Source organism: Stenella coeruleoalba, assembly GCF_951394435.1.
Source record: "Stenella coeruleoalba genome assembly, chromosome: 7".
NCBI lineage: Eukaryota > Metazoa > Chordata > Mammalia > Artiodactyla > Delphinidae > Stenella > Stenella coeruleoalba.
In genome coordinates, this window is record NC_137153.1 from 64,539,468 (window position 1) to 64,560,763 (window position 21,296).

The 21,296-nt window shown below is 38.8% G+C and overlaps 1 protein-coding gene across 14 annotated transcripts in view; it reads left to right on the top strand.

The window, feature by feature from the left end:
- The window catches only part of PTPRD (protein tyrosine phosphatase receptor type D), a 2,135,645-nt gene that overhangs the window by 1,717,262 nt on the left and 397,087 nt on the right, over positions 1-21,296 (top strand). For all 14 annotated transcript variants that reach the window (XM_079926376.1, XM_079926379.1, XM_079926370.1 and 11 more), the window contains one exon: positions 225-391. In XM_079926376.1, coding sequence (XP_079782502.1) covers positions 328-391 — 64 coding nt within the window. In that variant the 5' untranslated portion in view covers positions 225-327. The remainder of the gene's footprint in view (positions 1-224; positions 392-21,296) is intronic.

Here is a 21,296-nt window from a genome sequence, read left to right on the forward strand (position 1 = left end):
CTTCAGGGTGGCCTGAGCATGGGAGCAAGGTCAACCTGGGGAGTCCCATTTCACAAACCAGGTTGTTTGCTTCCTCATCCAAAGGTGTCATGGTTCCCATTTATGGTGTATCAACAGTGTTTTGCATCTCTCGTGGTGGTTGTGATGGAACAAGGGGAGAAGAGTGAGAGTCTAAGTGTCTTTGTGTTTTCTTCCCTTTCTTTTCTTTACCTCTCCCTCTACAGGCTCTGAAGGTGTTCCAGCTGAAATTTCAGATCGGTCCGGCTCGCTGCGGCTTCTGCGGCAGTGATTCCAAGCTGCCAGTGTGTGCTGGTGCCGAGCTGCAGGATGGTGCACGTAGCCAGGCCGCTGCTGCTGTTCCTTGCCTTCTTCCTCCACGCGGATGCTGAGAGTAAGCCATTCTCCCATTCTCTAGGGGGCTATAATGAGTGGTTTTGTTTGCAGTTGTCACCACGCTCAGGGCCTCTGAATATGTTTCCTTTGGAAGTAAATCCTGAGACCCTGTGGGATCCTCCTTGGCTACCAGCCAGCCTTTCAAAGAGATTATTGACATGGCTTGCTTACCATTTCCTCTCTGTCTTAATGCCCTTTTTCTTGTGCATCTAACCGCTCCTACTGTTTTGCCTTTCTTTTTTTCTTTCTTTTTTTTGATACTCTTACCAGCCCAGTAGCAAAAGGTATTATGAGATCAATGATACAACGCAAACTGGGATTAACCAGTTGGTGGTGCCAATAAGTAAATATTGCTCAGACTCATTAGAAATTTCTTTAGTTTTGTGGCTATTTGTATGTTTAGAAAAATGTGCAATGTCACATTGAGCCCAATTAATCTTCCAAGCCCTTGTAGCTGTCACAGCAGCTGTTCTAATGTACCGTTTCCGACAGCTGTCGTGGAGTACAGTATTCAAAGAAATCAAGCAGAACTGACAACTTTGTGGCTGGATGAAGGGTGTGGAAGTGTGAGGAGAATTCTGTGGAGTACAGACCCCAAAGTTTGGATTATTGGACTCAATTTGTGAAACTGAGATTGTGGTCAATTAGCTTGCCAATTAATGAGAAGATCCCATCTCCTTTGTAATTAGGAAATCATTAGGCCTACCTTGTTTACATACGTTTCTTTTCCCATCTGTCCTTTGGATTTTTTGGAAGAGGCAGTACTGGAAAAAGGCATGTCTCTGGCTTGTAGTTACCAACACGTCTGGTCCCGAGTAATGGTTTAACTCATATGAGAGTCAGCCATTCTCTTCGGGAGTCCCCTTGGTACTATTAAAATGTGTAACGTCTGCAGTCATTACCTTTTCCCTCCACTGACTATTTCAGTGAGATTAAATTTGATTCATGTTAAAGATGTTTCGAAGACAAGGATCCTGTGTCATGTTGGCCCTTACCTGTTAATTGCATTTCAACAAGAATTTCCTCAATGGCAGCCCATTTCTTTGTTTAAATAGGGCTCTATTTTTTAAAGAGAGCTTTCCAGGAGTGAAAAGAATACTGTTAATAATAGGATACATATGGAACATGCATGTTTTAAGCACAACATTTTCTGGTTAATAATGTATATAGTCTCCTAATTAGCACTTGGGAGTGTGGGTTTAAGGTGAAGCCAAGGAATTTCGAGTACAATGCCAGCAAATAATTAACTGGGAAAAGACCCAAATGAAAGATGCTTGTGTTAAAAGCCGTTTATGTCAAAATGTATTTTAAAGTTGAAATCTAAATTTAGTGTTTTAAAGAAATCAGGCATATGGCTTTATTTTTCAGTTTTGGCTAGAGTGAAAAAGTAAGTTGTTTTACAATTGTTAGCTTTCGGCAAAAGCATATTAAGGCCGTGGGACCTGACTTTAATATCAGATCTCAGTTAGGGATTTTCTTAAAGTTATTAGATCTAATTATCATATATTCATGAAGTTATCCTTCCAGATGAGTAAGCATATTCTCTTACTGAGAAGCTTTGCTTTTGCTTAATTCTCTGGTGGAAAGTGGCAGACAGATATCAAGCATTGAGGAACAAGTACTTTTAAACTTTTAAATTATGTGTATTTTTTTAAAAAAAATTAATTAATTTTATTTTTATTTATTTTTGGCTGCTTTGGGTCTTCATTGCTGCGCGCGGGCTTTCTCTAGTTGCGGCGAGCGGGGGCTACTCTTCGTTGCGGTGCACGGACTTCTTGTTGCGGTGGCTTCTCTTGTTGCAGAGCGTGGGCTCTAGATGTGTGGGCTTCACTAGTTACGGTGCGAAGGCTCAGTAGTTGTGGCGCGTGGGCTTAGTTGCTCTGTGGCATGTGGGATCTTCCCGGATCAGAGCTAGAACCCGTGTCCCCTGCAGTGGCAGGTGGATTCTTAACCACTGTGCCACCAGGGAAGCCCTAAAATTTAAAATTATGGTTTAAAAACAATCTAGACGATAAATGATCATCACCTGCTCCTCCTCCTCTTGCTCGTCCCCTTCTCTGTCTTTCTCTTCTACTCTTTCATCCATTTCTTATCCAATAGAGTCTTAAGCAAGAAATAACAAAGGCCTGAGTGAATTAGCGATTGTTAGTTAAATTAAGATATTTACCATGTTATATATTTACATGATAGCAGTTTTCAACCTCAAGATGTAACCTGGAAAAGAATCCCTTCTCTCTCACTTTTCCCTTAGCAGCTACAAAGAGGGAGAGGCTTCTTCTTTGCCAAATCAATTTTGTTTGGTTTTGCCCTATCTCCTCAACCTTACTCCAGGATATTTTCCCTTTAACAGATTCATTTGGCATTGCTGAATAGCATACGTAACCTGAGCATTCCTGGGGAAAGAGGAAAAATTAGCCATATTTTTTAAGGTACATTTTAAAAGAAGAAAGAACATCCCTTAGTAATGTACTCGAGGATATTCCTGGTACATGAAAGCACATGGTAGGGTCTGAGATATGATTTTAGCCACTAAGAATGTTTAAAGAACAATTGATGAAATAGGATTTAGATTGTAACCCATTAAATTGTGCCATTAACTTCTCTTAAAACCCTAAAAAAATCAAGATACAAGTAGCACTGAAGAAAAATTTGATTTCTTCACCATCATAGAAAGATGATATCTCTCAGGCTTGTATCAACTGGGTCACTGATTTGTTTCCCTACACTTTCATTAGCACATCTAGCCATATATATATATTTTTTCTTTTACCTAACTGTATTTTGTATTCATACAAGGGATCAGGAGTTATGTTTCAGACTTTAATAGTAGCTTAGCCACTCAAGAACTATGGGAATATTTTTTTTTTTTTAATGTTGCTCTCTTTTGAAGAAGAGGATGATATGCAGGTGGGGAGTGGGAAGAAGCCACTCTAGGGTGCCATGTTAACTTAGTGTGTTCAGCTCACTGCCTCTTGAAACGATTAACTCTGCAGAGCTGAGGAGTGAGGCTTACAATCCGCTGTGTGGAACACCATAGAAAAGTGCTGGTGTGAAGTCGCATTAGGTAGAAGAGCTCTCACGAACCTTGGTTCAAACCCAGGTTGAAAAATTGTGATAATATCCCTTTAGCAGAAAATTATAGTCTTTGCCATTGCCCATTTGAAGTGCCCTGCCGATCTCCACTATTATTTCAAAAGGCTAGATGTGTGCATGGATCCTATTTCTTTTTGTTCCTAAGTCTGGAGTGCTCGAAATGATGTCACTCATTGCTTCTTGAATGCACATACACATGGTAGAGCTGTGGTCCCGGGGAGGAGTCAAGTGTGACTTCAGTTTGAACGCTAGGAGTAGCCCTTCCTCGTGCCAGGCTAACCAGTTTTCCATAGTGGTTTGACTGAAGTCAATTCAGTGATGCTGTGCATGCAAATTCTAGATGAATTTAGATTGTATTATATTAATATAATCCTGGGGTAATTTTTTTTTTTTTTTTTTTTTTTTTTTTTTTTTTTTTTTTTGCGGTACGTGGGCCTCTCACTGCTGTGGCCTCTCCCGTTGTGGAGCACAGGCTCCGGACGTGCAGGCTCAGCGTCCCTGGCTCACGGGCCCAGCCGCTCCGCGGCATGTGGGATCTTCCTGGACCGGGGCACGAACTCGTGTCCCCTGCGTCGGCAGGCAGACCCTCAACCACTGCGCCACCAGGGAAGCCCAATATTTTTCTTTTGACTGAGTTTTCGTGATAGTTTCTGGTAATTTTATGTAGCTTTAGTTTGCTATTTACCAGTCCTTTTTCTTTTCTTTTCTTTTTTTTCAACTAAATACAGGCCAAGAATCTGCTGTTAGTACATTCTTTTATCAAACTGGTTTCACTATGATGAAATCACTTACATTCTAGACCTGAGTTTATGCTTTTTGGCCACTGTCATTGGACCTGAGTGTTTACTGGATCTTCATTATAAACACAGCTCTTGACAGTTGAATTCCTAAAATGGTTGAGTTCATCCTTTTTTCTGTTGCTTTTTGCCATTTTTCTGTCTCAGATGGTGAACACACCCTCATTTTCCATCCTTATTGTGAAGGAACCTCGCTGTAGTCCCCATCTACTCACTATATTTCTGCCCTATGTGAAAGCAATTAGGTTTCTTTTATTCCCCCTCTGGTAGTATATCACTCTATCCAATGGAACTTTATTTCTTTGGCATTAGAGAGCAGACTGACATCAATGTTGTAAGTTAACCATTTTTCCCTTACTTGTTTTCTGGTGGGCAGCATAGGGTAATGGTTAATAAAGTAAGCTCTGAAAGCAGAGTCTGGTTTTAAATTCCGGCTGTGTTTTTGTAATCTGGAGCATGATGCCTCATGCTCTTTCTCTGAGTTTTCCTATCTTAAAAATGTGGGTGATGAGTGATGATGGTGATGGTATAGTGTAGGGCCTACTCTTGGGTTTTATGAGGACTAAATGAGTTAATGTAAAACACAGATCAGCAGATAACACATGGTAGATATTTAATAAATGTTATCTATCATTATTCAAAAACATTCAGCCAACATTTTTATTGAGTACTTGAGTTTAGGTACTGTGCTAACATTATTTAATTTGATACAGATCATCAAAATTTGGACAGTTGATAAACCATATTTTCCTGCAGCGTGTTAAAGTCCCCAGCTTGCTTCCCTATAAAAAGTTCTACACATAGGAGATTCTTATAAACTCTTGTCCCAGGAGTTAATCTGAAGACGAAGAGGGAATAATATGAAGCATATCTGCTTTTTCAAGCTTAGGAAATAACCAATTTAAAGTTAATTTTCTTGGGTCTAATGGATAATGGAAAGCGTTTCCATCTTCCTGTTTTGTTGCTTCCTGTAGTGAATTTTCTTGAGCTGCCCTGAGGGAGGAGCTATAGATGTTTATTGTAAGCACATACAGAAACACATGGGACACTGGTCCAGTAGGCTGGAGATGGAGGTAAACAAGGTAAGGAAGAAAGTGAGTGGCTTTTGCTATGGCCAGAAATTATTCTTCAGAAAACAAAATTAAAGAAAAGGAAAATTATTAGATTGAAGGGCAGGGCAAATGATTCCTTTTGCGTTCTGCCGTAATCACTTCCAAGAAGCAGCCTGTCAAGAAGTTAGACCTCCAAAATGAAGTTAGGAATGGAAAGACTATCTTTCTTATGTCATCAAAATGCATTCCTCCCAGTAGACAGGGCCATTTCACAATGAGAACATTCATAGATCATCAAAAATGTCCTTTAGTTTTTCTTTTTTAGATTACGGGTGTTTAGGTATGTGTGATGTATGTATTCACATATGTATGTATGTACTTAGATCACAGACTATTCAATCAACTTTTAAAAGGTAAATTGCTTGGGATGATGAAAACGAAATGTTCTAAAATGAGATTGGGGTGATGGTACTAACTGGGTACAAACATACTAAATACCATTGAATTGGACACTTTAAATGGGTGATCTGTATGTGTGCGAATCATACTCCAATAAAGCTATTTAAAAATGAAAAGGTAAACTGCTGCTTAATCCAGCTGTCTGGTTAGATTCTCTTTGGTATATGTCACCTGAATGAAAAGTGTTCTGGTTCCTTCAGGCCAGTTAGAATAGATGTGCTCATTGAGGAGAGCAGGAAGAAAGCCAGTTCATTTTTCCATGCTTATCAATGCCTTCCTTGTTTTCCTTTTATCTGAATTTACAGAGGTGTGGCAAAATAAAAACCTTACTGCTCCCTCCTCCTTCCTCCCCTCACTTTAAAGTAGCAAAATTAGCAGAATCCAGCTGTCTGCAGCAAGAAAAATATTCCAGCTATTTTACTGATCCTTTGGTCCCATTGCAGAGTTTTCTGTAGCTTTCTGAATTAATTGCTCCCAGCAGAGCTGTACCTATCTAGTAAGGTTAAGAATATGTCACATAATCAACACATGTGTACACTTCAAAGCATTTTATTGTGTGTAGAGGGACTTGCTTTTTCTAAGAAAAACCAAAGTATGATATATTTGTTATCTCTGATCTCTGTTTGCGATGAGGGCCCTAAGCTTGAAGGATAGAACAATATCTGAAATATCGGTGAATTACTTCTTGTTATTGCTAATAGCCTGGTGATATTTGATTATACTGTTCTATGATTTCCTTGTTTCTTTCCTATCATATTCTTAGTTTCTTCAATTTTCCTGACGTAGCTGCTATTTACCTGATTCATTTCGAGTAAGTCTGACTTGGTTGGGAGCCCGCCCTCTTCTGCCTATGTTGTCCTGCTTCAGTAAATTCAGAAAACCCCCAACCAGTGTCCAACTTGAAATAAAGAATCAAAGAGAGAAGTACCTAGTGATCGGGTGGAAACCAATTCTCTTACTTATAATTTTGCTTTTTCTCTTTTCCTCAGTTTGCTTTAGATTTATTTATTCATTCGTGAAACCAGTAACCAGTGTGTGTGTGTGTGTGTGTGTGTGTGTGTGTGTGTGTGTGTGTGTGTGTGTGTATGATCACGTGTCCCTGCTACATGGAAAGCTTTGTGCATAATGGTAGGGATATAAAGATTTAAAAAAGTGTGGTCCCACACCAGCTTGTAATCTACTTTCAGAATTCATAGCTTACTTTTCAGAACTCTCTCAAGCAATATTCTCAGATTTTATCTCCAGGCAGGAAGTAGCGCTTAAGAATATGGACTTGTACCCATGTTCAGATCCTGCCTCTGCAGTATAGGTGTTCTGACCATGTGCAAGTTACAAATCTCTATGTGCCTCTCATCTGTAAAATGAAGATGGAAAATGGCACACACTTGATATGGTTATCATAAGGATTAGAGAACTCGCATTTTGAATAATAGGATTAAATGTTCACTAAAAGTTGTGCTTTTGCTTTTTTCTCATCAGCTTGCATCATTTCCAAATTAGAAGCATCCATGTTTAGATCTCTGTGGACATTGATGATCCCATTAACTTTATGATTTGAGCAGTATCTTTTAAAAATGTAAACATGTATCATTATGTATGCAATTATGCCTCCAAAGGGCATTGACTGATTGACACATTTGTGTATTTAATACTCCCTCTAGTAAGTGTTTATTGGACACATTTCCTGTGTCAAGCATTGAGGTAACTACTGGATATACAATGGTGAGATAAAGAGATATGATCCCTGCCCCTAGAGGGCTTAAACTCGAGCGGGATAGACAAATATTTAACATTAATCTCAAAACGTTCATACTTTCTAACTGTGATAAATGTTTTGAGGGAAGAGAATAGGGAGGTTAGTGTCTCAACTATTCAGAAGAGCAATAAAAAACGTTATGAAGGAGCAATTTATTTCTTGTTTATTGTGAAATAATTTTAGACTTGAAAGAAGTAAAACTTGTACAGGAATTTCCCAAGTACCTTTCACCCGTATTTCCCCAGTAATGATATATTATGTAATAACATTACATTATCAACATCAGGAAATCAATATTAGTATGATACTATTGACTAACTACAGATTTTACTAGCTTTTACATCAATACATTTTTGTAAACGTGTAGTTCTGTTAAGTTAGATCACATGTATCGCTCTGAGGGAATGACTTTTGAGCTAGCACCTGATGGATGAATAGACATTAACTAAACTACCCCTGAAAGAGCCGTTAGGGTTCAAGAAAGAACATGCTCTTATACTGCAAGACAGGATAACCTAGTGTGTTCTGGTGACTGAAAGAATGGTTGTGACTGCATCGCAGGTGCTGAGAAGGAGGAATTAATCAAATAAGGATAGACAAGTAAGCAGGACCATCTAATGCAAGGCTTTAGAACTTGTTCAAGGTCTTGGTTTTTATTCTAAGGACAACTGGGGGAGTGACAGCAGAGATGTAAAAAAACATCTGTGTGGTAGCAGGGTAGAGAAATGCTCTGAAGCCAGGCCAGCCAGAGTGGCCTTGAGATCTTTTAAGGGTCTAGTTGAATGTTAAGGAAAAGAAGGGGAACAGGGGAGAAGAGTGATGGAGGTTAGGAAGGCCAGACTGCCTTGAAACTTAAGAAATTATGTTAGTTGACTTTTATTGAGCTACAGTCTCCTAAAACCTGAACTACCTACAGATTATTATAATTCTGAGTGAAAGAGAAAGCCAAGCTAATGAGGAACATGTAACTTTTTATTTTTAACATGTCATTTTTTTCCAGAAGTATATCACTGCTCATTCTTATGATTTCTCTTTTTGTTTGTTCAGGTAATTTTTTAAAACTTACCTTTATGTTAATATATTTGTAAAAAAAAAAGTACTGTGGAATCCAGAATCAGTTTAAAAATGTGAATGAAGTTTAAAACCTTACTAGAATGGGTATTTCAATTTAGTTTCTGTTCTCCAATGAAAGTTTTAAATTCACTCTACGAGGTGTGATGGATTTTGCATAATCACAACATAGTGTTGTGATAATTGTTTTATACTACATTTATTCAATGAGACATTAAAATACACTAAGCACTTATATCTTCAGATTAAAAATAGCACACAATACATTACTTTTGAGCTATAAGCACAGAAAGTATAACGAGCCAATTAAACTTAATATATTCTAGTAGTTTTTCTTTTCTTTCTTAGTTGTTGTTTTTGCTGTATTCAAGTTGCTTATAAAGGAGTGAGAGAAAAATAAATTGCTGTTGTTTGTCTACCATTAAAAGGGCAGACCTTAAGTGCTGCTTTTTGCCCATTGACCAGATCACTGGAACTATCTGTATTATTTATGCAGCATGGGATTTTTAAATGTTTTTTTACCTAAAGACAGATCTTTTTGGTAATGACAAATGTGTTAAAAAAAATAAAAACCTGCTTTTTCTCAATACACCTTTAAAGATTTTTAAATTGTTTTATATCTGGTCAGGTTTCTTAAGAACCTCATTTTAATGGGTAACAAAAGTTTACAACTTGATTTTTCAAAGAAATTAACAAACTGCAACCACCTGTTAATAAAGGTGTTAATATTCTAAAAAAGAGCAGGGAAGGCATTCATTGCTTTCAGCTGTAGTGATTTCAGGTTGATACAGACACCTCTTTAATGTCCATATGTATCCTTTAAAAGTAAATTTAAATCACAACATTTAATTTAAAAGTAATACTTCATTCAGTAAATGACTACTGTGTGCCCCAAATGAGCCAGATCCTGATTCGTGTTACCACAGAATTTCCATTCTAGTTGGAGTGCGGCTGGGCAGGGAGGGAAGAAACATGCAGCAAGACAAGGTTATGGACAAAAGATAAATGAACAGTGTGGCTTTGATAGTTATGAATACTGCAGAGATAATAAAACAGGGTGATGTTCTGTGAGAGCACGGGGGGGATGTTAGGGGAGGGGACAGGGCATTCCTTCATTTTATATCAAGGAAGGTATTGCTTAGTGAGACCCAACACTTAAGCTGAGCGATGGGACAGCACCAGCCATGAAGAAGTGGAGTTCAGTGCATCCAGGTGGATAGAACAGTGATTCACAAAAGCCTTAAGGAAAGAAGACTAGTGTGTTCAAAGGACAAAATAAGGCCTAGGAGACTGAAGCATAGTGAGTGGGAAGACATAGCTAAGAGAGCAGGAAGGGGCTAAACCATGTGGCCCTGTAGGCCTTGGAAGGAGTTGGATTGCTCAGCCAGTATGTAGGGAAACAGATCTATTCTTGGGATATCTACCTATGAAACTTGAGTTGGGCACCACTCTCCTCTACTGGGACAAAGTTAATATTTCTTTCTCAAATAGTTCTTTGAAGGGTTGGTACAATCTCTGATCAGGTTATAAATTCATTTTCTAAACCGCTTGACTGAAATTTCCTTTGTACCATCCAATATAGACTTTGAACACTAAAGGCTTTGGTTAACAAAAGCAAGAATATCTGCTTTTAGCTCTTTAGCCTGGCCAGATTTCCTTTTCTTTTATAGTAGATGATATTTCTACATTGACAACATAAAATTAAGTCTACACTTCATTTCATCAGTATCCATAGCTGGAGAGGACAAATGAAAAGCAGAGTTGTAACTGGAAGGCGATGGCCAACATACATTTGTAGAGAAGAAGGGAGCTTGAATAGGGCTTTCCTCTGTATGCTTCCATTTAGTCAAGATTATAGAAATAGGATTCCTAAGTGATTCCTATATGGAAAGTATATCCTCTATATAGATGAAATAATTTTAATAAACTTTTTCCTGGTAAACCTCTTTTATTTGGAGGAAAAACTATCGCTTATGTGATTTAACATATTTGGACTTAGTTTTAAGCCCAGTGGGGTTGTAGGGTAATACATAACATAAGGATTATTAAACCATAACTTAAATGTGTTTTCTCTAAAATAGTACATGGGGTTAGCAACCAGATTTGGCTTAAATTCTTCTGACTCTTTGGGGATGCTTATAGCTCTTACAAGTTGCTGTGAGATTTAAGTGAAATCCTATATGTAAAGTGCTGTGAGTGCCTGATGCATGGCAGGTATTCAGTAAAGGTTCATCTTTATCCCACTGTATAAACCATAATGCCTGAGGTATACGTAGAAATCAATTATCTAGCATTTTCACCTATTGAGATGATTTTCGGTTCAAGGAATGAAGCAATATATACCTTTGAGCAGCAATAAACAAAACATAACAAAAAAGCATACATATCATAGATTACTGTTATAACTTACAGGCTGAACTCAGTGAAATCTCTCCTTACTACGTTTATGCCATCAATGTAGCCCAGGGTTTGTCAAGCTTAACACTATTGACATTTTGGGCTGGGTAATTCTTTGTGTTCTATGGGGACCGCCCTGAGTGTTGTAGGACGTGTAGCAACATCCCTGGCTTATACCCAGTAACACTCTAGCACCCAGTTGTGACAACCAAAACGTCTTCAGACATTGCTAAATGTCCCCTGGGGGGCAAAGGTACCCGTGGTTAAGAACACTAACAGTGTGTAAGCTCTGGTACAGAATGCTGGTACAGAGATTAGAAGAGGGAGATTCCGCCCTTCTAACAAAAGGGGGAAATTTTATCAGAAATACAATAGGCCTTTTGTAAGTTCTTAAGATCAGCTATGCAAATTGAAAAAGCTAAATCATATTTCTGTTTAATATCTGTTTAACCAGAAACAGATTTCCTAATTTCTTTGTCTCAGTTTTGTTGTCTGGCATAATAATTGTAGGGTTGCTATAAAGATTAACTATCTTTTTTTTTTTTAATGGAGTATAATTGCTTCACAATGTTGTGTTAGTTTCTGCTGTACAATGAAGTGGGTCAGCTATATGTATACATGTATTCCCTCCATGTCCAATGACAGATGAATGGATAAAGAAGATGTGGTACATATATACAATGGAATATTACTCAGCCATAAAAAGGATAGCTCAAACTGGGTCATTTATAGAGACGTGGATAGACCTAGAGTATGTCATACAGAGTGAAGTAAGTCAGAAAGAGGAAAACAAATATCCTATATTAACTCATATATGTGGAATCTAGAAAAATAGTACAGATGAACCTACTTCCAGGGCAGGGATAGAGACACGGACGTAGAGAACGGACATGTGGACACAGGGGAAGATTAACTATTAACCAATGTAAGGTGCTTAGAAGTATGCCTCACACATAGTAAGCGCTAAATAAATCTTAGCCATTGTTATTATATCAACAGTGTATTTAACAGTATATTAATTTTAAGATATTATTTTTTATTTTATTTTTATTTTAGCAATAAAATCCAATTTTATCTCATAGCAATGATCATGATAATACCTTCCCCTGTATAATTTTTAAACATTTTATATCTTTAATCTAACTTGTTCCTGAATACTCTAGGAGTAGGGAGGATACATTTTATCATCTGCACTTGTCAGATAAAAGAAACCAAGGGTCAGAGCAGATGACCTGCCGGGAGCAAAAAGGTGAGCAGGTGATGGAGAAGACCCTAGAACTCAGCTCTTTTGACTCCTGTCCAGGGAAGAGGCAGAACAGTTGAAAAGAGCAGGCACAAGAGCTCAAAATGCATAGTGGCCGGAAACCTGGACAAAGGGCCAAAACGATGCCACCACCATGGCAGGTGCCAGAGGTCCATTTCCATTGTATTGTGCTGGAACTTCATTAATAGCAGAGTGAGGCTTCAGAATCACAGAAGAAAGATTATACCATATCCACAGTTTATACATTGTGTAAGAATTAGAGAAGCATTGAATGACTTTTAGAAAGTCTTTTGTCGTGTTTCAGTTTAAAAAAAAAGAAGAAAATACTATCAATTTGTAAATGTTTGCATTCTGTGCAACTAGTGTTTTATTATGAAATGATTTTCATATTTCATTAGGCTGCCTTCTTGCTCTTATCCATCAGTTTCATTTGAAATTGTCGGCAGTAAGATTTTATCACCATAATCATGATGTGACCATCAATCCTCTTAGTCATATTCTGGTGGATTGGAAATCACAGCCCAACTATTTTATAGCTCCTCTCAAGGTGGAGTCGGATTCTCCTCCCCTTGAATTTTGGGCTGGTTGCTTGAGGTGCTTTGACCAATGGAATGCTGCTGAAGTGATGCTGAACTTGTCCTGGACCTAATCCTTAGACGTCTGGGAGCTTCTACTTCAACTCTGTGGCACCTGGAGTCATCATAGAAAGGTGCCCAGCTATCTTGCTGGAGGGACCCTGTGGAGAGAAAGAAATGCCCACACATTTTATAGCCTTCCAGGTGAAGTGCCTGATAGGTGAATGAAGCCATCTTGGCTTCCCAGTCAGAGCCCAGCCTCCTGGTAATGGCAAGTCACGGGAGTGACCTGAAGTGGGAAGAGGAGAGCTGCCCAGCTGAAGCCTGCAAGGCAGAATCCTGTGCAGAGAAATGTTTGCCTTAAGCAAGTTTTGAGGTGGTGTGAAACACAGCAATAGATAACTGGAACACATGGTGATTATTGTCATCAAAACAAAGCACCTGCCAGCTTGAGAGCCACCTTGGACCTGTTGTTGCTTTATTCCTTCTTCTCTTCTGGCTCTGTACCACAGATGACATTCTAGATAACAAACATTTAAAGGCAGTCCTCGCTTGGGTAGATGAACAGGTTGATACACAGCAGTTAAAGCCCTGCCTAGTGCTAAAATTCTGAAATCTTTCCACATTTTGCATGCCTTTCAACCAGAGGTTGGCAAATGATTTCTGTAAAGGACCATATAGTAAACATTTTTGACTTTGTGAGCCACAGAGTCTCTGTAACAACTCTCCAACTCTGAGTTATAACAAGAAGACAGCCACAGACAACACATGAATGCTTGGGAGTGGTGATGTTCCAATAAAACTTTATTTACAAACCCTTACAATGAGCCAGCTTTGGGCTGAGGGTCATGGCTTGATGACCCCTACTTTTGACCTTACTCACAAGTTCTCCCCAGATAGTGGGGAATGGCGAATGTTTATAAGCAGAAGACCTTGTTTTAACCTGGTGAGATTAGTTAGGGGAAAGAGCCGCATTTGATTAGCCTCGTTTAGCACGGTGCTCTGTTAGTAATGTTTATTGGGAGCAGATTAATTAGAATAAATAAGTTCAAGGAGCACATCTCTTGATAAACAGAGAAGTTTAATAGCACTTAACCTTTAGCATTTATGTGGAAGAAGCTTTGCATGTTACTGTGCTTTACGTCCTGGGGGGGTCCTTCAGGTACTTGACTGTTAGTGCCACTTCAAATTGCAAACTCCTGACAAATGAATAATTTATTAGCTATGGGATAGTTTTCATTGCACTGTGAGCCTGACATTTGGAGCTATGAACATCTTAAATATGGAGAAAAAAGTGCTGGGAAGTGTTACGTTTGATGGGAATGTTGTAACAGGGTCTGTGAAGAAACAGGTTTGTAATCATGGGTATTGAAGTCTGATATCGGTTTCATAAAGGCAAGCAAAAGCAGAAACATCATGGTGAATTTGATCACATCATGGGTACTTCTGATATAGATGTCCTCTGTACCATCTCAGTGCTCATAAATCAAAAGCAAAATAAAACTCTAACAAGAAAGCACCATTGATCCAGCAGCAATGCTCAGAAATAACGCTTATGGGTCCACGATGTCACCAAATGGAAAGGCCTTCTTTGGGCACAAAGAGGGGACGGTTTGCAATTGATTGCAATTGGAATACCTGACTCACATGGGAAAATTTAAATTATCAACTATTGCCAGTTTGTCCTGGCAGCTAGTAGAAGGCACAAGTTTCCGAAAAAGTAGGAAGGGCATAACTACGTTCTCATAAGGATGGATGTTGTTTAGAGTTGAATGAAGAAGGAGGACTAATTAGATTAAACAAAAATCTTGGCTGAATATGAAGGATGATGAGTAATGGTTACGTCTATTCGACTATGGAGTAAAATCTCAAGGGAAAGGATGAGAGGCCCACCGCATGAATCATTGGGACTGGGTGGCAGAAACCACCGTGGAGAACTACTGTTTCTGAAATAATCAAGACTACATCAGCGAAGAGATATAAAAAGATCATTTAACAATTGCAAAACACGTACTTCTTTTTGCATTTTAATTGTACTGATTTGGAATGAGAGATGGAAACAGGAAGGATATTATGATAATTATAATAAAACAATTGCTTGTATTCTGGGATCTCTTTTCTCTACAGAGTTTGCAGTTTAACAAATGGATCTGACGCCACTGTTGGGCAGGGAATAAATTGGCTCACTTCCCTTTGGTGTATTTACTCAGGCCACCAGGCTCCTCTTTGTGGCCTAAGAGAAGCTTTCATACATTAACGCACAGTCACCAACATTCTGCTTAGCTCAGGAAGTGCTTTCTGTTTTCCCACCTTTGCTAGTATTCTCTCCTTCTCCCTTTCTGACCGCATAGCTTTGCTATTCCACATCTTACCTACTCTTCCAGCTCCATCTTTTCTGCCATCTCCATCCACTCTTATTTAGACCCAACTGTGTCCCAGATACTTATAGGTAACAAGAAGCCTGAGCTAAGTCACTTCTCTCAGAATAGTGGGAGAGGCAATAAAGAGATAATTGCAGCGTAGGGAGGTATGTGCAGTAGTAGACATATGCATAAGGTTACTGTTGAATTTGCAGGGAACGTGAGGAGGGCTGGTGGTGACAGAAACATACTGGAGGGCACTAAGGCAAAGCTAAGGAGCTTGGAGCTTGCCTGGTAGGTCAGTGATTCTCAACCGGATGATACTTTGGAATCACTTGGGGATAAAATATAGCTGTCTCGGCCGCACACTGAGCATTTAAATCAAAACATATGAAAGTAAGGATCAAGCATAGCTGTTTTTAAAACATGTCCCTCAGTTAGTTCTCAAACCCAGCCCAGCATTACCACCTAACAAGGGAAGCAATGAAAAATTTTAAACTGGGAAACAATGTGGTCCAACTTGCATTTTTGATAGATCACTGATAGTTGGGTAGAGGATGAACTTGAGGGTGAGTTGCTCTAAAAGCAAGTAGGGTGAGGGTCATGATGGTCTGAAGTGCGGCTGTGGTTATACGGTAAAGAAAGGCCAGATACAAAAAAATTTTAAGAGGTTTAAAAACTTGCAGGAATTGGTGATGGATTGGACTTGGTAAGTACTGAATGAGTCATACAGGAACAGCTAGAGAGGGGAAGTAGCCAGAAGAGTAGATACTTCTTTGTGTATTTCTCTTCCACCCATCCCTCCTCTGCCAGTACATCTCATGCACTTCATTATGGTTTTTGTGTCTCTACTAACAGTTAGCATAGTTGCCATACATCACTTTGAGACAGACTTAATAGACAAATTCTAATTTTAGTTTGTCTAAAATTCTCACATTCCATGCCCCGGGGGGGCAAGTGTATTTACTCATTTCCGATCCTGCCTCTGTGCCCTTGTCCCAAAACTGGACCTTGAATACAGCCAGGGGTAGCAAATTCAATGCCCATAGTGACCAGTCAAGTGAAATTCATTATTGAAGCAGCAGTTCAGCTCTTTGGAAAGTTTGTGCTGGATTTCATGAGAGAAGCAGCGACCCAGCCTCTTCTTACCATTCGGGAATGCATGTCTAGGATTTTCTGATTTTCCTAGAGAAGCTTGAAGTCCAGACTTTAGGTGAAATATCCCTAATTTTCACATATTTACTTGAATTAAAAATCATTAAGCAACAGTAACACTGAGGCTAAAGGAAAAACACCTTTGGGATGGATCTGGTGTGGGACCACAGGTTTTCAGTCTCTGTGTAGAGTCTCCGTAGAAGTTTGTAAATTTGAAATGAATAAAATTTCTCAATCCCAACGCTTTCCAACCCTTTCTGTGGTTAACAATAGCAGAAAATTTAACAAAGCACCAACAGCAGACATTTGGGCTGATTCTGTTCTTGGAAAGTGAATTAGAGAATGGATTCCATTACCGGTATCTCACACTGAAATATAAAGCAGAAGGGCAAATTTAAAGTACTTTATCTGCAATTGTATAGATACTTCTGGAGAATGTGATTTGGGGATGATGAATTATTTACTTAAATCCTTCTGTCCCCAGTTTTGTACATTCTAAGCAGGCCAGGTTTAATGACCTCAGGTGGCCCCTCATCGCCTGAGTCTGGGGAGAGAGGCTCCCACTCCCTCCTTCTGATTTCATCTGTCCCCTGGTGTCGGGCCAGCGTGGTTGCTGGAGCTCCTTTTTGTCTCAGGGGCTGCTCTGGCTACCTAATGTGAAGCCTCAGAATGTTTAAGGCTAAAGAGCAGTTGAACGGTTGTTCAGCCAATGAATTAGCATTTCAAAGGCCAGTGCTCAGGAGGGCGCTGCCCAAGTGAGCAGCTCGGTGGAAACAGACAAGTTTACTCGTACAGGCCTGTCTGGGTAATAGGATATTTCTGTGAAAATGACTTTCCCTTTGTAGGAAGACTACAGATTTGATACTAAAAGTTTTTGCTTTATCCGTTTTGATGGAATTCTTTCTAGAATGAACCTTGCACCACTTCATTAATAAACAGATCAAATGAAGCATGATTGTGGCTTGATCATTTATTTGGGTGACATTCACCAGGAATATCAGGTTTTTTTTCTATTTCCTTCTGTTATATTGAAATGTCCTGAAGAATTACTGTGGTATATAGTTGGCTGGACTGCTGCATTTTTGTAGGTCTGTATATGTTTTATAATTTTAGTCTGAAGAAATATGGTATAGTGGAAAGGCATTAGCTTCTAAATAAAAATATGTGGGCTTAGATCCTGTCTTTTGCTATTTACTAGATGTGTGGTCTTGGGGAAGTATATTAACCTCTCTGAGCATAATTTTTTTCTTCAGTTAATATGTATTCTACACCTACTACCTGCCAGCACATTGCGGGTTGCTGGGTATTAGATAGTAAGCAAGATGAACCCACGTCCTGCTATAGCTTCTAATCTAACCTTAGATTTTTTTCATCTGTCAAACAGAGATAAGAACCTTATCCCGCACTTGTTTCATGGGGCTTAACTGTGATAATGTGGGCTAGGTACCTGGCAATGATTAGGGGCTCATAATTAGTAGACGTAGCTGCAGGATTTGCTTCTCCCTCCTGTGCTTATTTGCCAGTGCCTTCTAATTCATTACACAAAGCTATTTATACAAAGCTGTTTTCTTCCAGAAATCTTTTTTGCTCTCACATTGTAATTCACAGATGTTGTTCAGGTCTTGAAGTCTGAGCTTCTTCCCTTTCTCCTTTATAAATGTTTTCCCTACATGGTCCATAAGTCATTCATTCATTCCAGAGATATTCCTATACTAGGCTTTCCGGGATACACTGTTCAGTGACCCAAACAACAACAGAATCTTGCACCATGAAGGTCACCTTCTAGGAGGCTGAAAATTATGCAGAGGCCAGAGTAGAGGAATCAGGACTCTGTGTGTGTGTGTGTGTGTGTGTGTGTGTGTGTGTTGAAGTGTAAGCGGGGGATTCGGATACAATTTAAAATTGGGTGGTCAGGTCAAGGTAGGCTTCATTGAGAAGGGGGCAGTTAAGCAGGTTTGAAAGAAGGTGGCAAGTTAGTCATGGTGGGGGTTAGTATTCTAGGCAGGAGCCAGTTCAAAGACCCTGGGGCAGGAGCTTGCCTGGCATGGCCCAGGAAATGCAAGGGGGATAAATGGAACAAGGGGTTAGAAGGAGAGACACCTGGAACGTAGAACCCATAATGAGGAGAATCAACCTAGCCAGGAATTCAGGTTCCCTGGAAGCAATAGTGAGTTAAGATCCTGTTGGCGATGGTAAGAGCCTCCAAACAGAAAAACAGCTTGTGCCAAGGCCCTGAAGCCAGGGGGGCCTGACTAGTGTCTGGAAAGGACCAGAGAAAATGGGACTGTAGCAAAGGAAAATGGTAAGCCATTAAAGTAAGAAGGTGAAGGTGACTGTATTTAGGTCTTATCAGAATTACTCTGGTTACTCTGGAAAATCTGTGATTGCTCTTGATGACAGTGGTGATTCAGGTGCAAAAATCGTCTCCTAAAGCGACAGATTTCCATTCATACAAAGCAAAATAAATTGGAAAGAAAAAGTGGATTATGTAGACCGTCTCTTTAGGTTTGTGGCCCACTTTTTACCTGATCCACTCACATTTCCTTAGGCTGTAGACACAGGGCCAGGCATTCATTGTTATGGCCAATGTAAATTTACCAGCATACTCTTACCTGTAGCATTCTGATAGATTGACCGATACGAAGTCTGCTACTGAGTTACTGTGGACCTCACAGGGAAGGCCTTAGTGATTCTAGCCATAGCCCTTCAGGTCTGAGGCAGTGGATAAAAGTTTTAGCTGGACGAGATGGGCACTCAGTTCCGAAACAAACCAGATATGAGAGTTTAAATCAGATGTTTGTATGAACCTGAAATTCTGGCACTGGACTATTAGTCATGTAGGAGGAGTTGTGAGGATTTTTTTTCCGCCCAAGTCTTTAACTTTTAATTCTCTCAAGTCCTATTTTATAACTAAATAAAAAACACACACTCCCATAGGTTTCTAAGAATGCATTTATTTATTCTGACATTTTTGACATACTTAGGAATCAGTATTGTTTTTGTATATTCAAATTTTATTAACATAAACCCAATACAGTAGAATTAGGTGCATCTTAGCTAGAGGATCAGCTGTCTGATTAAGTTGATTGTTTGCTGCTGGGACTACCCCAGCACTGCTGCACTTTCAGCTCACTTTGCCCTTGGCTTTGTCACTGTCCATTGTTCTGGATCCATGAAGCAATTCAATCTCTGTCCACTTTCAGGGATCGTTTCATTCCTATACTGCCCGGCATCCTTCTAAAAAAAAGATAAAAAGACAAACAGTGCTTAAAATAACACCTGTAAAGATTTTTACAAAACCTTTCAGATTTTAAGACTATCTTATGTTGTTTATTATTAAATACCGCCACACAATCGATAAAGAGCAAATCAAAATATTTGCTATAGAAATGACAAAAATATAAACCTCTTTTGGTAATGACTTTTTTTTCATTCAGAACGAGAAAAATGCTGTTATTATAGGCTATGCTTAGCTTTACAGTATCCAGTCAAAACACTATTTTCCCAAATTACTTAGGACAGCTCTTTCCCCATCTCCTTCAGTCTAGTTACGTGATACATCTGTAAGGCAGTTAGATTGATTTGTCACAGTCTGCATTCCATCTACCCCCTTACTTCCTGGTTGATTTTTTTTTTTTAATTTATGTACAGTAAAATCCATTCTTTGTGGTATACAGTTGCATGAGTTTTGACAGATGCAGAGAGTTGTATATCCACCACTACAGTTACATAGCAGTCGCTTTACCCCAGGAATTCCTTCACACCACCCCACTATGTATGTAGCCTTTTGGCTTCCACCTTTTTTCATTTAGCAAAATGCACTTAAGATTCATCCATGTTTGTTGCATGAATCAATAGATGGTTGCTTGAGTGGTATTGCATTGTATATATACACAGTTTGTTTATCCATTTACCAGTTGAAGGACATCTGGGTTGTTTCAAATATTTAGTGATTATGAATAAAGCTGCTATAAACATTTACGGACTGGTAAAAAATAAATTTTAATCAGTCTCTGGTGCAGTGGTTCTGGGGACTTTCAGAAATAACAAAAAACACAGATGTCTGGGCCCCACTCCCAACCAGTTGAATCAATTTCTGTGGATAGGGCCTGGGTTAATGGTTTTGTCAAAGCTCCCCAGGTGGTCCTCTTCTGCAATCAGGGTTGAGAATTAATGCTTGGAAACATGTGATTATTGTATTTCTGGTAAATCAGCTCTCTAGGGTTTTCTTTATTATTTTTACTTGGCTTGGTTTAGTAATTATATTTAGGTAATATAAGATTATGCTTCAAATTAGTTGTTTCTCTTAAGGGTTTAATTTCATTTCAAGGCGAGACTTACTGTATGCTAATTAAACCTTTTTAAAGGTGCACTTACTGAGGTTTTAAGTAGTCATGATAGAAATATATTTATAATATGCCAATTATATCCCTCAGGAATATTTTAATAATTATATATTTCATTAAAAGGAGTACTTGTTAGTTATATAGTGTAATTATATGTTTGAATAAACCAGCACTAGAACTAAATGAGCTTCCTTAATTACCAAGACAATTATTTTATATTGCTGGTGAAATATATTATTATCTTATATATATTGGTAATGAGTTCTTACAATGTTTGAAAACGGTATTTAACAACAATTTAATCAATTATGTTGAGTTAAAGAGTGAAACAACATTAAAATCATTATGAATTGGGCAACTGAGATATTTTACATTAAAATAAAGACATTTTTACATCAAGTATAAATTACATAAGAACACAGGGGAGTTTAAAAATTTCCCTGAACCAACTAAAAATGTTATTTGAAAGCTATGTGCTTTGATGATCAAAATGCTTACCAAGATGAATTTTCAGTTCTGTCTTAACTCTAAGCCTAGTTTTATACAGTTGATGGAGATCCTAAGAATAATTCTGTGAG